Below are 18,506 nucleotides of genomic sequence, written 5' to 3'. Positions count from 1 at the left end.
CAAGCAGACCCCACACTGTCAGCATAGAGCCTGACGTGGATCTCGATCTCACGAACCAAGAAACCATGTCCTGAGCCAAAACCAAGAGTCAGACGCTTAACCAACTGAGTCGCCCAGGCTCCCCTCATCTCTTTTTTAAAATCGTTTTTACATATATGGACACAATGACCCAATTAAAGATTTATTTAGAAAAAAATACAGAAACCCAGAAAAATGTTGCACTAGCTAAGTAGCTTTAAGTGTTGAGGTAGAGGACGCCATATTCCCTAATATGTCTTGGGAAGGTCCTAGTGTAGTCGCTTTGAAACAATTCTACACTGTTTCCTACAGAGAAGTTGGTTCAACAACTTCTGTTCCACCTGCCCCTCCACCCCCAATGTTTGGCTTAAATCCTATCAGGAGAGTTGAAATTCTGCTTTTTGATTTCCTAGAGGTTAATAAATATATACATTTTGGTAAAAAATCTAGGTCATCTTTTTTTTTCTTTGTTTGTATCTTTTTGTATGTATGAGGGTTTGGTCCAGACAAACTATTTTGGTTGCCTCTCCCCAAGTACATCGTTCCTTTTGGGAGGTGGGTAGAAGAAGAGAATAACTCCTCCTTTATGATGATTTAGTCCTGCTACAATTTAATCATTTCACATTCATTCAATTTTTCTTGTATTTTCATTTAGAGGAAAATGAACTCTAGAATTCTACTCTTAAGCAGTCAAGTCAGTAGTACTGTCATTTATAGTTGCTTTTGGGAGTGAAAATAAGTGGGTGTCTTGGGAGGGCCAGAAGGCATGGAATCATGATGTGTTCTTACCTGATGGAATTGTGTTCCACTTGACTAAGAGCTGTCTGGTCTCCTTAATTTTAATCAAGCCCACTCTTATTAGACAGTAGAATCACATGGGAAAAGTCTAGGAGATTCTCGGGACATTCCTTCTCTATCCTGCAGTGGATAGCAATCAGTCACTCGTAGGCTTCATAACTCTGCAACATGGGTTGAGAACTAGTGTTGAAACTATTAGATAGTGAGAAGAAACAGGTAGATTTATATTTTACAGACAGTTATGGAGCAAAGTAAAAAGTTTTACTTTGTTTTAAAAGCTGACCAAAAACATAAGGTCAGTTACATTGAACCTTCCTTGAAGAAATATTTGTTAAATATTTATTTGTTAAGTAAATAAGATTAGGCAAGTTTATTTTTCTTCTCTTAATTTTAATTCCAAAGATATATATGTGAAATTAATTACTGAGATGTTTATGATTTCTCAAGAAGTAATTTAGATTAATTTTTTATATATTTGGTTGTAAGATGAACCTTTCCAATAATTATTTTTAATATGTTAGATTTACCTGGCAATATTTTCCTGCTGTGTATATATATATATATATATATATATATATATATATACACACACATATATATATATGTGCACATTTGAGTCATGATTATCTGTTGTGTGGAAAAAAATGTTAAATCTATAGAGCTGAATTTTTAATATTAGTCATACTGTTAAAGAAATTTTTCTAAATACGGTTTAAAAACATTCTGGTGTGATGGCCCAATAGACGCATGAAAAGATACTCAACATCACTAGTCATCAGGGAAATGGAAATCAAAACCTCAGTGAGATATCACTTATCAGAATGGCTAAAATAAAAAAGAGAAGAAATAACAGAGTTGGAAATGATGTGGAAACTAAGGAACCCTCAGGCACTGTTTGTGGGAATGTAAATTAGCACAGCTACTGTGGAAAACAGTATGGAGGTTCCTACCAAAAATAAAATAGAAATACCATATGATCCAAGAATTCCACTACTGAGTATTTACCCAAAGAAACAGAAATACTAATGCAAAAAGATATATGTACTCCTAATTTTACTTCATCAGTATTTACAATAGCCAGGATATTGAAAGCAACCTCAGTATCCATCAAGAGACAAATGGATAGGGGTGCCTGGGTTGCTCAGTCTGTTAAGTGTCTGCCTTTGGCTCAGGTCACGATCTCACCATTCATGAGCTCAAGCCCCACATCAGGCTCTGTGCTGATAGCTCAGAGCCTAGAACCTGCTTCGGATTCCGTGTCTCCCTCTCCCTCTGCCCCTCCCCTGCTCATGCTCTATTTCTTAAAAATAAATAAACATTGAAAAAAAATTAAAAAATAATGATAAATGGATAAGGAACATGTGGCATACATGTGCATACGCTCACACACACACACACACACACACACACACACCACACACTCTAAAAGAATGGAATATTATGCAGCTGTTAAAAAGGATGAGATCGTGCCATTTGTGACAACATAAATACATCTAGAAGGTATTACGCTAAGTGAAGTAAGTCAGTCAGAGAAAGACAAATACCATATGGATTCACTCATATGTAGAATCTAAAAAAAAAAAACCAAATGAATAAACGAACAAAAAGCAAAGTCAGACCTACAAATATACAGAACAAACTGATGATTGCCAGTGGAGAGGAGAGTAGGGGATTGGACAAAACATATGAAGAGGAGCGGGACATTTAGGCTTCCAGTTATGGGATGAGTAAGTCATGGGAATAAAAGACACAGCATAGGGAATATAGTTCATGACATTGTAATAGTGTTGTATGGTGACAGATGTTAGGTATACTTGTGATGAGCATAGCATAACATGTAGAGATGTTGAATCACTATGTTTTACACCTAAACTAATATAACACTGTGTGTCATCAATATTCAAAAAAATGTTTAAAATCATTCTGTTATGAAAATGTTCTTTTACATTATTTTCTTTGGTACAGTTACACTTGTTGAACAATATTGTTTGAACACTTTCTGATAGATACATATGCATGTGTTATTGCTGGGCTGCAAAATTGAATGAATGAGTTCCTCTTTTGTTCTAATAACATTTTTTAAACCAGGCAGAATAATTCCGACTCTAATATTAGTTTTGCACATTCTTCTAATTGGAGGAGAGGCAGAGTTGTGAAAAACATCAAAATGAAAAATTAATAAATGTTCCAAAGGAGTCTGTGTTGGAATTAATAATATTTCATAAAAAGAAATGTATTCCTACATAAAGTTTTATATTCTTTATTCAAATATTGTAGGGTTCTCATGAACCTGAAAATGCCATAGCAGCATCTTTAGTAAAGTTTTTTTTTCTTTGTATTGAGTGACAAAAGTTGTTTTTAAAAAAATCATTAAGTGTTCGTTTCATCTAAGTCAAAAATTCTTTTTGATGTTACTAAATCAAATTTAATTAAAAAGAATGAAGCTCATAATAAATGGTTTTTAAAGAAAATGCCCATATTTTTTTCTTAAGATGGTTATTTATTTATTTATTTATTCATCTTTTTATTTTTATTTTAAAGATAACAGGCTTTATCATCCAGCAAGTGAAAGTATTCAAACATGTATTTCTCTACATAACTTATTGTAAAGGATGATAAATAAAAATTTTAAAACTTCTAATATTGTATTGCTAATTTTCTACAAAAATCTTGCATGTTTATATAGAACTGGAGTTCTAGTTAATACTGCTATTCTTGGTATACATAGTTTAGCTCATTTTTTTCAAGTCTATTTATTTAATAAAACGCAAACAAACAAGGAACCAAACAAATTTGATATTTCGTGAGTAGTGTCCATGTGGTGCGGCATTTTGTACACATCGTGGCATTTCATGCTCACTGCAATTGTTCCATAGATGAGAGAACCATGGCTCAGGGGTGTTAATTAGATTTCCTGCAGTGGCAGAGCCTGGCGTCTACCCAGGTCAGGTCAACTTTAACACTCTTCTCTTTGTACCCAAACGGCTTCCCATGGTGATAATAGCTTACAGTTCGAATAGGTCACACATTTGTACATAAAAGTGGTCCCACAGTTTGAAATTGTAATCAGGAGAATATATGTATATATATGTGTGTATATATATATATATGATTTTAGGCATCAGTTGTCACTCCCACTCCCCATTTTTAGTCTATTTTTTAAAAGACAGTTACTTTAAATCCATTAAACCACTGATACTGTATTTTGTATCTCTGCTTTGTAAGAAGAATATGGCGTTTGTTTTCTCTTTTCATTCAGCTGCCATTCTCAGTTTTCCATGATCCAGTTTTGGCCTTCTGTATTTACATTTTTGTATATGAAGGCTGATATCATTTACTTTTTATCTGGTGATTAAAACTAAATGTTCTGCCATTGTTTATTGATGAAGTCTAAATGTTGAATGCAATATACATTTAGAATTTTGTGACTATGTACACTCTTCACTGAAGAACCAGTGATCACTTTGATTACATTTTCCCTTTTTTGTATTGTTTCCTGCCATCTCCTAAATTCTCAGAATCAGGTGTACATTATAGGTATATGTCGTAGACTCTGGGTCTAAAATTCTCTCTTGTCTAGCAAAAGAACGGGACTCAGGATTGAAAGCGAGAGATGGCTAATGTCTGGGAAAAGACAAGATCCCGAATAAGGGTCCTTGCCCTGTTTTTATTAGGATTAGAAGGCTTACAAACATGGCGATGGATGTGTACAAAGGGATAATGAATCTGTGAACATTAACTTGTGGAAGTGAGGGAAAGGGTGTCTTGAAGATATTCGTGGTTAGGGGTTTGGGTTAATACAAAACAAAATCCCAGCGCCGCAGTCTGGAGGAAGATTGTTTAGAGAGGACAGGAGCCAGCACCTCTGTTTATCTTAGCCTAGGGGATGAGACAGGTAGGGGAAATAACCTCAGGGTTGACAAGGCACCTTTTCTTTTGTTAACCATTTCCCCTCTGGGCTGCTTTGCCTGCAGCGCGGGGTCCATAGTCCAATTCACCAATTTATCTAATCTGACCCTAGTCTCCTGTGAAAGCAGCTTTTCTGCTATAGTACTAAATTGGGGGTGATTCCACCCTGAATATCTAATCTTGTTTATTTCATATACCTATGTATTGGGCACCTTTGCACCTGTTCCTATTTTAGGCCTTTGCCTCTCCCTCTCTATTCTGAGTGCTCTGCACCCCCCCTCTATTTTGGGGTGCCTTTGCACCTCCCTATTCCTGGTACCTCTGTGCCTCCCAATTCTTGGGGTGCCAATCTGGTTTGCCCAAACTCGGGTGTGAGCATTTTATGACTTTGTATTTCTTTATGCCTTGTTAACCCATTGGTGTAAGCCCCAGGGGATTCCTAAACTTATCCCCCTCAGGTGTGTGTTACCATTCATTGCTATTTTTTATTGTTACTTATTGTGGATTTGTTATCTGCACTCACTATCCTATTGTATGTTAATTTATTATTCACATTTGCATATAAAGTTTACATGTCTTAGTTCACTTAGCTTCACATTTACATGGGGCCAATTGACATAATTCTTTGTATGCTTCTTAGACCTGAGCATAGCACTTTACCCAAGAAATAAAAGTGCCCTAGGGTAACACTATCACCGTTTTTAACCATTCATTCACTAAACAAATATTTATTGAGTGGCTTATTGTCCAAGCATTGATGTATCAACTAAAGATACATTTAGTAACAAGGCAGTGAAAAGAATCTCATGAAGCTAGCCTAGGAGTAGAAGTGACAGTCGATATACTAATTAAATAAATAAATGAAGTGTTAGCTAGTGATGAGTGGTAAGGAGAGAACACTGGGGAAGAGGCATATGGAATGTTAGAGAAGGCTGGCCTTTTAGATTGAAACATTAATTCAAAATTTTGAAAGACTAACTTAAAATATAAAGCTCATTAATTATTATTAAGACAGGAACACATAAAGCAACACCATGTTGCTTTCACTAGAATATTTTTATGGCACCTAGTACCTACACTACTTGTATGCTTATACGTATTACAATTTTCCTCCTTTTTAGGTCTAACCTCTTGAAAAAAGTGACACTCACTTTTTCAAACTTATAATGCCCTTAGATTGCTCATTCCAGTTTACACTGCATCCATATCCCTGACAGTCTTTTTTCTAAAAACACCAAATGTCCCCTAGTAGAGAACATTTTGTATTATTTTCTTGTGTTCCCCATTTTGTTCAATAACCATTGGTACCTTTTTCCTCCTTCATGCTATTCCCTTCTCTACTTGCTTTTGTGCCCTCAAGCTTTGTAGAATTCCTTCTTAATACTTAAGCCATTATTTCTCAATTGCTTTTAAAGGATCTTCTCTAAAAAAATATTTTGTATTTGTTAAAGGATCAATGTATCAAAAAGACATACCATTCCTCAATGTGTGTGCACATACCTTATTGTGAAACCTCAAAATGGCAAAACTTCAAGAAGCTACAATTGTTAGAAATTCCAATATTGATCTCTAAGATACTAACAGAATAAGTAGAAACAGAATCAGTATGGTTATAAAAGAAAACTTGAACTAATTTTCGCCAACTAGATCTAATTGACATATAGAACATTGCATTCAACAACTGCAGAATCCACATTTTTGCAAGTGTGTATGGAATATTCATGAAGACCATATGCTGGACGATAGAAGAAATGGCAGAAAAGTTAGAAGAATGTAAACATACAGAGTATATTCTCTGATCATAATAAAAATTAGTTAAAAATCAATAAGAAAACAACAGCAGGACAATACCCAAATATTTGAAAATTAGCACAGTTCTAAATAATCTATAGGTAAAATACAAAATAACAAGGAAGACTAGAATTATTTTAATTGAATTGGGATGAAAATGCAACATATCAAAATTTAGGGGACACAGCTGAAGTAGTGCCTAAAAAGAGATTCATGGCTTTAAGTTCTTGGATTAGAAAAGAAAGTTTAAAATTAAATAGTAAAGTGGAAATGAAGGCAACAGTTACAGAGTTTAGAAGTGGTTTCTGCAAATGAGAACAGAGAAATAAATGGGGCAGCACCTGATGGTAATATGTGGTGAAGGAAGACTTTGTTTTTTCTGCTTTTTCTTTCTTTTTTTAGTGGGCAAAATTTTTAGAAATTCTGTATCCTAAAGGAAATGATCCACCAGAGATGGTAAAATGAACGATACAGGAAAGTGAAAAGTTGGAAGAATGCAGTCAGAGGGTTTATAAGATAGAATATGATCCAGTGTAGAAGGTTTCTCTCTGCTAAGTGTGTAAAATGCTCACTCATTTTAACAAGAGGCGAGTATGTAGTCAGATGTGGTGGAGAGTGCTATGGACACTTTATTATTTCTATTTTCTTATAGTGGTTGAGATCGTCAGAAAAGAGGGGAGAGATGGTAGAAGTTTGAGGAGCTATATGAAATAGTTCTCTAGAGCAGCAGGGGAGTGAATGACCTGGAGAAATGTGGAGTTGCTGAGCAATGCTCCTCTCCTATGTGATAGTATGGACTCTGAATGTGAAGTAAGGCCTGTTTAGCACATACGTGTGTTTGTGCCTGCCATCTGTTATTTGTAGTAGAAAGAGAGTTGGATTTAGCAAGGTTGTAGTTCTGCCTATAGAGTGGGCCTGAGTCAGAGAGGCAAGCAAAATGATTGTTTGTGCCAGAGTCTGCTTACTTGGCGAAACATTTGGTACAAGCCGGTAAGCAGGGAAATGAGAATGTGGGCATAGAGATAAAGAGAATGAGAGTATCGATAGATTGAAGTTGCTGATGATGTCGGACATTCTTTGGAATCACAGTCCCAGATAGTGAGCTGGAAAGTAAGAGGTGCTGAATGGACAGAGGAATGTTGGCTTATGTTGTGATGTGTTTTAAAAGGTTTAGACACAAGGGATGCCTGGGTGGCTCAGTTGGTTAAGCATCCGACTTTGGCTCAGGTCATGATCTTGCAGTTCACGAGTTTGAGCCCTGCGTCTGGCTCTGTGCTGACAGCTCGGAGCCTGGAGACTGCTTCACATTCTCTGTGTGTGTGTCTCTCTCTCTGTCCCTTCTCTGCTAGTATTCTGTCTCTCTCTCTCTCTCAAAAATAAATAAAACATTAAAAAAAAAAAGGTTCAGACACTTTACTTTCAATATCTTGTTCACTCAGTCTATCATTAGGTGTACTCCTAAAGATTTGTTCAAAGTTAAATATCCATTCAGTCATTTTAATGTATGCAGCATAGTAGATTTACCATTTAGACGGGTTTTCTTTGCAGTGGCAAAAGAATTTAATTTTTTGAGCTCAACTGGACATATGGATTTTTACATAAATGGCCTACTTCTGAAAAAAACCTGTAGTGTTTACTTTGCTCTTTTAGCTTTCTTGGCACAACTGATTTTTAAACTTCTTGCTTTTGAAACTGAAAAAAAATACATAATAACACTTCTCATTTATTTGCCGTTACTAAATATTGATTTCAGGCTAAAGATTATGTGTATATATTTATACGTACTATATAGGTGATGTGTTTTCATAACAACCTTGCAAGGATGTTATTACTAGCTTCAGTTTGTAGATTAATAAAACAATACTGTGGTTAGCTATTTTAAGTTCTTAAGTGCATATGGTTCAGAGCTCACAGACCTAGTATTTATACTTTATTCTGTCTGTGTCAGGGAAAAATTGTATCAGACATTGTTAAACAAGCAAGGGAGATTTTATTTAGGACTGTTGCGGTAAAGGAGAGAGATTGAACTCAACAACTTGGAAACAAAAGGTTAGAGGATTTTTAAGTTCTGGGATGAACACAGTGGAAAAATCCTGGAGAGGGGAGATTACTCCATGTGGTTCCACCATGATTTGCTAATTGTCTCTTAGGAAAGTTAGGGTCCTATGTTCCCATAGATAAGGGAGGTAGAGGCTCTCGCTTCTTTGTTGAATACCTTTCAGAGCGATGGCCCTCAGGTTCTTGAGAAAGACATTTCTGGTTTGTAAAACCGGTGAAAGCCTGGGAGAGGATTTAAATCTCAAAGGGGCAGAAAAAAAGAATTTATAATTGGACTTTTTCTAAAATAAAGGTTCTAAGAAAAGGGAGGTCAGAGGCCTATGGTCAGGAAGAAACGTGTCAGGAAATCAAGCTGAGGGAAACTTTAAAACCACCTTGGTCATCTGACTCCAAAGACTTTAAGTTGTAACTTTCAGAAAAAGATTTATTTTAAACTATGTTGTTAGCTTTCCTCTTAAATGTCAAAGATGCTCATTTTTTCCTGATTATTACATGCATTTTTGAACATATGGAATCTTAGAGTAAAAGGCAAACAGTCATCAAACATTCAGACAGCAAATTCCCTATGTGACCCTTTCAGACAGCATGAGAAAAGAGCTGAAATACAATGTTTGCCGTTGTAGCGGGGGGAAAGTAATTTTCCTTTGCACTCTAGGTTCTGTGGCTGTTTCCCCCTGGTAATAAAAGAATAACAAGAGAAAAGCAATCAGAAGTTTAATATGTATACCTCATGTGTACATGGGAGATACCCAGGAAAGCTGGTATCCCCCAAATGACCCAAGCCATCACCTTCAATACTATCTTCAACTAATGACAAAAGAATGATGTGGGAGTGGGGAGACTAGTTCTGGGAGATTATCAAGGCAAGTATAGTAAGGTTGTTATGCTGATTTAAGTCTGGTGCCTTCTCCACTGATAAAGAGCTGTCAGTCATCCTTCTCTTCCTGGTACAGGGAGAGAGTTACCCTTACAAATGGTGATTTACTTTATGAATAAGGGTAGTATCTACTCTGGATTAAGAGCTTCTCCCATGGCTGCTTTTTCTCAAAAATAATCAGATCAAAATAATCTTTATGCTAAAAAGGCATACTCTGGAATGGCATATTCTGCTACCCTTCACAATTTAAGCTTTTTTTAAAAGAATTTTATTTTGTCTTAAGCAGATCCATTTTGAGCATTGCAACACTTTAACACAATAACCATTTCTGTTATTTCATTACCTAATAAAATGTACCTTAAATTCTTTGGAAAGATATTGCAAAAGTTTTTGCTTGTTAATTCAACCCAGTGGTTAATAATACATTCTCACAAACATCTTCCTGTCTAATTAATAAAATCACAGAATTTCAAACTGTGAATTTTAAGCTTGTTAAGACACCCTGTGATCACCAGTGTAACTCATTTTTTAATCTGTCCAGAAATATCTTTTGGTAAATTCTTGGCAGATGATTATCACTGAACTTCAGGTACATGCTTTCAAGATAGCCTAGCCTCTTTATGAATCACTTTAGTGATTATTCACTTGACACATGTCAATGGGCTTTGTGAGAGTTTTAAAATGCTGTGGTCACAACTTTGTTAAGAATAAATCAGGGAAGACTCAAGAGGATTATGATCTGGAGTTAGATTTGCTGTTAATGGTGATTCCTGAAGAACCTGGGAGAGGATTTAAATATGCAAAAGACACCATTTAAGGGGTGTAAGGCTCTGGGCAAATTATTAGAACTTAGGCCAACAAGCTCTAAGAAATAATACAAGATTTCAGCTTTGAGAAGCAGAGTGCAAAATAGGCTTTGGTTCTTGACAAGTAAAGACAGAAAGTATATGTGTTATTTAGCTAACCATAAAGTAGACTCGGTACACAGTCCCAAAATTTCTGGTAAGAAGATTCTAGGAATATGCTATATCTGGAATTTCAAACAGCCAGTCAGGTTTTTGCCATTATGCATCTGTAACGCTCAGCTGTAAGAATGGAAATCAGAAGTAGGATTCCAGTCCCTGAGAGATCATTGGAAGGAGCAGGAAGTACAAATAATCTTAAAACTGGAATCCAAGATAATGTTTCTGTCTCAAACATAATGTCAAATCCCTTCTGTTTAAACTTGGCAGAAAGATGAAATTATCCTAGCAGTCAAGTTTTGATACCAAAATCTAAATGCTAGACTAAGATTTCTTTAATTATTTTTGACTATGGTGTCCATAGTTCTTGAAGATTGGATTACTGCTGAACCTATAGATGTTTGACTCAAACTAGATGGCTTCCTAATAGCTTGGTAGTCTAAAAGGCAACATGATGATTTAATGTTTTATATCTATTAGAGTTTTTGGTTATATTCTTCATTTTTAGTATTTTATTTAAGAACATTCTGAATTACTTTTGTACTTAATAAATATACATCAAATTTGAAGCCTAATTCTCCAAAGACATCAATTACAATTCATTACAAATGAACTATGCAGTTTCCTTAATTCAATCATAAAGTCAAACCAATTAATCATAGATAACACATACATAGATCCTATGTGTCAGAATTACATTCAATTTTTTTGTATCATTAGCTATATATATATATGTGTATATATATACATACATATATATGTATATAGGTAACCTTATAATATATCAGCTATATATCTAACCTTATAATTTATCAGTTTACTTATTAGACCCAGACAGTGTAATTGTGAACAAAATGGCCCCTTGCAGTCAAGGTGCTTTTGAGTCTAATGCAACGTCTTGAGAGGGACTTCTAGGAGTATATTATTCTCTAGGCAAGGAGTATGTTTGGCAAGAGTTGTTTATAAAACAGTACATTTGAATTGCGTTTAGGAAAGATTTGTTTTCCAGTTTGCTGCAAGTTGTTTTACTCTTGTATAAATGTTGTATCTACATTGTTCAAGGATCTATAAATTGGGGGCAAATTTATATACATATATTATTTTAAGTTTCATAATTCACTTTTACTTGATCCTAAAAACTGTTTCCAGTAGATAAGTTATCAAAATATACTCAAAATATAAAAAAAATAAATCTATCATTTGTTAAGTGCTACATATGTATGTTTATAATTGAAAATGGGGTTGAAAGTGACCTTTGATCACACTAACGTCTTAGCCATTTTCTGAGTTGTAGACTGTATTTGAGAATCTAATGAAAATTACAGATTCTCATGGAGAGGTGGGGAAACAACTTATGTATAAAATTTCATCTAAAATGTTGAGTTCTCTCATGGGTCACTTGGAGTTCAGAAATAAAGACCTTTGCCATAGGTAAAGGGATTTGTTTTAGGTCCTTAGAATGCCAACAAATAATTTTTAGATATTTCAAATTATAAAAGTTGAATTTTATGAAGATGATTTTAGCCAATTTAATTTTTAGGTAAACTGACTTTAGGAGAAATGTTCTGCTTTCGCAGCAGCAATAGACACTTATGATGACCCAATAATACCCTGTGTTATCTTCCTTTATTATTTAGGCTGTTTATTCCAAAGTTGTCACAGTTGATGCTTTTATTTTTTGGTTACAATTAAATTTAACGTGTCTTATTTCAGGCTGAATTTTGTCAGCAAGGAAAAAAACGAAATCAATATCATTTTCTGTTGTTAGAAGAATGAATTAAAAATCTTGTTTCTGTGCTGTTTTATTATCTGTATTAGCAAATACCTATTTCCTATTCCTTATGTGACATTTATGCCCTGGTACCTTGTTTCCTTTTTCCTTACTTAGTGCTCCACTCACAAGGTCATAGATGCTTGTTGGTAGGGCACAATGCATGAATAAAACAAGGGAGATTTGTGGGCTTTTAGGGTCAGTACTTCATCCATCTATTTATCCACTGATGTGACAGATTTAATAAATGCTTTCTGTGTGCCTGATGCTTCTTTACATTATCTCACTTGATGCTCACAATATCCCTATGAAGTAAATATGGTTTTTCTTACTCATCTTTGAAAAGCAAATGAAAGCTGGTTGCTAGAGATGAATGAAGTACCCTTAGGATGAATGAAGTATAAACATGGCCCTTGTCTTAGAGCTTACAGTGTAGTGGAGATCAACTTAAAAACACAGGTGAGTGAATACTATGATGGTCAAATACAGAATGCAGTGGAAACAGCTTGCATGGACTTCAGTCAGAAGAAGAGGGTTTCCTAGAATAAGAGACAGAAATTCTGGAGGCTCAAGGATGGAGGATGCGTTACCACTGGAACAAAGAGTGCAAAGGCTAGGGAAGTAATTTGGGGACAGTTTAATAAAGGGTCTTGCAAGCCTTGTTAAGAAGTTTGGGCTTGATGCTCAGGATAAGGAATGCCACTGTAGGGTTGTCAGCAGCCAAATATACAATCAGATTGTAGTTTGAAAAGGCAGTAAATCTGATAAGAACACACAATTAGTAAAAAATGCAAACCTTGAGATAGATTGATTTGGAGGTTGTTGCCTTCACTCCAAGCTTGAAGTGATGGCTGTTTGGACTCGGATTCTGGCAGGGAGCTTGGAGAGAAGTGTGCGTATTAGAACAATTTTAGAAGACATCATCAACAAGACTTGAGGACTGATTGACTGCAGGGGTATCAGGGAGGGAGGGAAGGATGGAGGAGAGTATTGGATGCAGAGGTATCAGGATTTAGTGTCTGGTAAAACCCACCTCTTTGACAAGAAAGAATTACCAGCAGATCTGAAGATGAGTTCAATTTGGGATAAAAAAGCCAAAGGACAATCAGGGACATTGGTGTCATGGAATCCAAGGGAGAAAATTTTAGGGAGCCAGTGGTCTACCTGTCACATGTTGCCAGACATCATGTGAAATAAGAAGAGCCAGCTGCCTACCTCCACTTTACAAACAATTGAACCTTTTATCCTGAGAATCAGATTTGGTTAGTAATTTTACTTACGCAGTTTGTAAATTCTAGAGTGAAATTAGAGCTCCGAATTTGTGACTAAAGCTCACGCTTTGTCTGCTTGGATTTTTTTAATACACTTTTTTTTTTTTTTAGCAGTTTTGGGTTTATAGAAAAATCGAACAAAAAATATGGAGAATTTCCACCATCCCTCCTCCCCAGTTTCCACTGTTACTAGCATCTTGTGTTACTGTGGTACATTTGCGACAACTGATTTATACATGTTGATATTTGTAAATAAATACATTATTATTATTAAAGTCCATAGTTTACATTAAGGTTTATTCTTTGCTTTGTACATTCTGTGGGTTTTGACAAATGTAGAATGATATCTCTCTGTCATTACGATATCTTTCAGAATACTTTCACTGCTCTAAAAATCCCCTGTATTCCACCTATCCATCCCTACTTCTCCACCTGCCCCCACTGCCAAGCCCGCTAGCAAACACTGATCTGTTTACACTTTCTATAGTGTCCCTTCTCCAGATGTCATATAGTTGGAATCATATGGTATGCAGCCTTTTAAGTTAGGCTTCTTTTATTTAGCAGTGTTTGAGTTTTCTCTGTGTCTTTCCATGGCTGGACAGCTCATTTCTCTTTATTGCTGAAAAATGTTCTATTATTGGGATGTACCCATTTGTTTTATCAATTTTCCTATTGAAGGACATCTTGTTTACTTCCAAGTTTTTGCAATTATGAATAAGGCTGCTGTAAACAACCAGGGGCAGGTTTCAGGTGGATAAATCATTTGGGTAAATACCATGGGACCCAAATGCTGGATGATATGGTAAGGGTATGCTTAGTTTTATAAGAAAGTGTAGACTGTCTTTCAAAGTTGCTAAACCATTTTGCATTCCCACCAGCAATAAATGAGACTTTCTACTGTCCCACATCCTCACTGGTATTTGGTGTTGTTGGTGTTTTGGATTTTAGTCATTCCAGTAGCTGTGTGGTGGTATTTCACTGTTTTAATTTGCAATTCCCTAATGATATATGATGTTAAGCATCTTTTCATATGCTTATTTGTCATCTGTAAATCTTCTTTGGTGAGGTGTCTGTTAAGATCTTTTGCTCGCTTTCAAAGTGGGTTGTTTGTTTTCTTATTATCATTTACTCCTTTTCTCTTACCAGTAACTTTATATTTAACATGCATCTCTCCTAAATTGCTTATGGTTGGGTCTTATTTCTTTTGTTCTAATATTCTTTATGTTTTAATATGTTCAGTTCATTAACATTCAGTGCTATCATTTATATGGTTGGATGTAGGTCTACCTAAGTTGTTTTCTGTTTTCCCTTTTCTACATTTAAAAAAATTATTTGACTTTTTTTTTCTTTTAGGAATTCAAGTTTTTTTTTTTTAATTTTTTTTTTTAACGTTTTATTTATTTTTGAGACAGAGAGAGACAGAGCATGAACAGGGGAGGGGCAGAGAGAGAGGGAGACACAGAATCGGAAGCAGGCTCCAGGCTCTGAGCCATCAGCCCAGAGCCCGACGCGGGGCTCGAACTCACGGACCGCGAGATCGTGACCTGAACTGAAGTCGGACGCTTAACCGACTGAGCCACCCAGACGCCCCTAGGAATTCAAGTTTTATATACCTATTGGCTTTTTAGGAATTATCTTTTGAAATTTTTTTATTGACTGCTCTAGGGACTACAATACATGGCCTTACCTTTTCATAGTCCACTTCATGTTAATATCGCACCATTTATTTTTAAATATGACACAATTTATTGAAGTTAGAAACTTTGCACTTATTCTTCTGTTACTTTCATACATTTCATATCCCATAAGACAATACTATATTTTTTCTTTATGGATATATCTGTATTTTAAAGAATTCCAGAGGAAAGCTCTTATTTTATATTCACTCAATAGTAACCATTTCTTATAGTCTTTTTTGAAATCTAAAGTTTTCACTCTGGTATCATTTCCCTTCAGCATACAGAAGTTTCTTACACTTGTAGTCTGATACTGATGACGACACACTTTCTTAGATTTCATTAATTGAAGAAGCCTTTATTTCACCTCTTTGAAGGATCTTTCTCTATAAAATTATGGTGTAATAGTTTTTTCCTCCCCTCATTCTAGAGTTTAGGATACTGTTTCCGTGTTACCTGGTTTCCATGATTGCTGATAAGAATCCTTGGTCACAAAACTGTGTTTCTTTGGCTGTTTTCAAAATATTGTCTTTACTTCTGGTTTTCAGTAATTTAACTACAATGTGATTAGTGTGGTCATCTTTTCATTTATGCAGTTGGGGATTTTCTGAGCTTCTTGAACTTGGAAAAGTATGCCTTTAATAAAATTGGGCAGTTTCTGGCTACTATTTCTTCAAATCATTTTCTGTTCTATTTTCTCTTTTGTGTTCTTCCTGGAAATCCAATTATATTATATAAGACATTTTTACATTGTTGCACAGGTCCCTGAACTGTGTTCCTTCTCTATTTCTCTTCTCTTTGTTTTTCAAATTGGATAAATTCTGTTGATCTATGATCAAGTTCACTGACTCTTTCCTATGTCATCTCCATTCTACTTCAAAGCCCATTCAGTGAATATTTTTCAGGTATTTTTGCTTTTTGTTTAATTAAAAAAAATATTTTTTAGCAGCACCTGGGTAGCTCAGGCAGTTAGGTATTTGACTTTGGCTCAAGTCATGATCTCATGGTTTGTGGGCTCGAGCCCCATGTCGGGCTCTGTGCTGATGACAGCTCAGAGCCTGGAGTCTGCTTCGGATTCTCTATCTCCCTCTCTCTCTTTGCCCCTCCCCTGCTTGTGTGCTCACACCCACGCATGCACTGTCTCTCTCTCTCAAATCAACAAATAAATTTTTTTTCAAATTTTAAAAATATTTTCTATGAGTTTAGAGTTTTCCTCTATTTATTATGAGATTTCCTTTATCTCAGTGATGATGTTTTTATTATCTGCTTTAAGCCCTAGTCTGATAATTCACACATCTAGATCATCTAGAGGCTAATGTTTATTGGATTTAATTTTGTTTGTTTCCCATGAAATAAACAAATAGGTCACATTTTTCTGGCACTTCCTATATTCAATAATTTTGCAATGTATTCTGAATATTATGTTATGTTGTGGAGACTTGGAGTCTCTTATATTCCTCCAAAGAGTGTTGATAGTCTTGTTTTAGCAAGCAGTTAATTTGGTTCACTTGAATACAATCTCTCTTACCCTAGCATTTGGCAGTGATTCAAATCTCAGTTGAGATTGCTCTTATTCTGTCCCATGTATGCATGGTTTAGCGGTTAGCCAGGGTTGTATAAATTTATACACAGGATTTGTGGCTTCTGTTCTCTGCCTGTCCCTTTTCTGGGGTCTACCACCCATCCAGAATAATGTTTAACCAAATACCGGGGCACCTCATGACCCAGCCAAGTTGATACATAAAATTAACCATCACACTGTATCAGGTTCATTGAATGTTTGCCTGGAAGACACACATTGTCCATTTATCCACTTTAGGAATTCGGAGTTACTGTTCATCAACTTTCATGCCTCTTAAAGTTACTAACTACCTACAGCAGCTTCTTTCTGCACTTCTTTAAATAATCCCTTATATCCATTTATATTTTCAATTGCCCTCTTGTTTGCCTAACAGCATTGTGAAATAGAACTTCCTTTGATGATACAAATGCTTATATCTCCACTGTTCCATAAAGCTTTGGATTAGCCACATGTGGCTTTGAACACTTGAAATATGGCCAGTGTGACAGGGAAATAGAATGCTTAATTTTAGTTACTTTAAATTCAGACAGCCACATGTGGCTAATGGCTACTCTAAGGGCCGTGCTACCCTGGAAAATGTTTTTGTTTCCTTTTTCAAAATGTATTTTAGCTGACTCATTTCTCTAATAATTTGCTTTGATCTACTTAATGAATTAAGTAATAATTTATGGGGTCACGCTACATGTAAGATTTAATGTTAAGCAGGATTTTTATTCCTTTTCTAAATCTTAGCACCTTCTTTTTTTTTTTTTTTTTTTTAACTGTTTTGGTATTTTTCATATCTGAAAGTTACTGATCTTTTCCAAATGACCCATGTAGAGTCAAGATTCTTTTACTTTTACTTTTATATAGAAACAAATTTTAAATAGTGTATTCTCTACATGTGTGGTTGCTGTAGTCCTTCCTCTCTTGCCAATCTTTCTAAAAGTGTTAAAATTGTTATAAATCCATATTTTTTCCATGGAAACTGTTACTAAAAACTATTAGTTGTGCTGCATTGTTGAAGGCTTCTGACCCTCAACTATTTTCCAAGAAGAGTACTTTTAAGTTTTTGAAGAAACTTTCCTCTTACTCTCTGCTAATTTTTTAAGTGCTGGTAATTAGCACTGATTGAATTAGGTATTGTTAATCTCCTTTGTAGAAATAATAATATTTACAAATATTATATAATATTTACAATTTTTTTACAATTAATAATACATTTATTTACAAATAATAATACAAATACAATTATTTACAAATAATTTACAAATAATAATAATATTTACAAATAAGTCCTTGAATTAATTATTTTATATGTTTGTATGTTTAATTAAAATATGTTTAACTTTAAATTGTGGATGTGAGCATTTAACACACTGGTTGATTATTTTTACTTTATGTAGTATAAATTTTTCATTTTATTTCATGATATTTTGATATTTATCATTTCAGGACCACCAAACAATTTTGAGAGCATGGGCTGTAAAAGATTTTGCTCCAAATTGCCCTTTGTATGTCCAGATATTGAAGCCTGAAAATAAATTTCATATCAAATTTGCTGGTAAGTTTAATTTCAAATTTCAACTTGGATGGTAAGAGGTATGTCTCTGAAATTAGTGGCAACTTAATATATTCATGAATGTATAGAATAGAGGGATTCCTTTTATCATCTACTTGTTATAAAAGAAGTTACTCACTTTAAAAAGTGGCAAGATAATATTTTGGGAGTGTATCTTTAATTTTTTATATAACTTGGTGATTTTAGCAACTGAATTTCCTGGATATCTTGATAAGACTATAAGTAGATTAGC

General features: G+C 34.9%; 1 protein-coding gene across 8 annotated transcripts in view; it reads left to right on the top strand.

The window, feature by feature from the left end:
- KCNT2 (potassium sodium-activated channel subfamily T member 2) overlaps positions 1–18,506 on the top strand; it is a 364,046-nt gene that overhangs the window by 183,896 nt on the left and 161,644 nt on the right. For all 8 annotated transcript variants that reach the window (XR_008424552.1, XR_008424553.1, XM_019465585.2 and 5 more), the window contains exon 13: positions 18,148–18,256. Coding sequence is in view for 6 of the 8 variants with exons in the window: in XM_019465585.2 (XP_019321130.1) it covers positions 18,148–18,256 (109 nt within the window). In the remaining 2 variants the exon portion in view is untranslated. The remainder of the gene's footprint in view (positions 1–18,147; positions 18,257–18,506) is intronic.

The sequence above is a fragment of the Panthera pardus genome, unplaced genomic scaffold, assembly GCF_024362965.1.
Source record: "Panthera pardus isolate Hobbes unplaced genomic scaffold, ASM2436296v1 HiC_scaffold_21, whole genome shotgun sequence".
Taxonomy (NCBI): Eukaryota; Metazoa; Chordata; class Mammalia; order Carnivora; family Felidae; genus Panthera; species Panthera pardus.
Note: the sequence above shows the minus strand (reverse complement) of the source record. Positions and strands in the feature narration are given on the sequence as shown.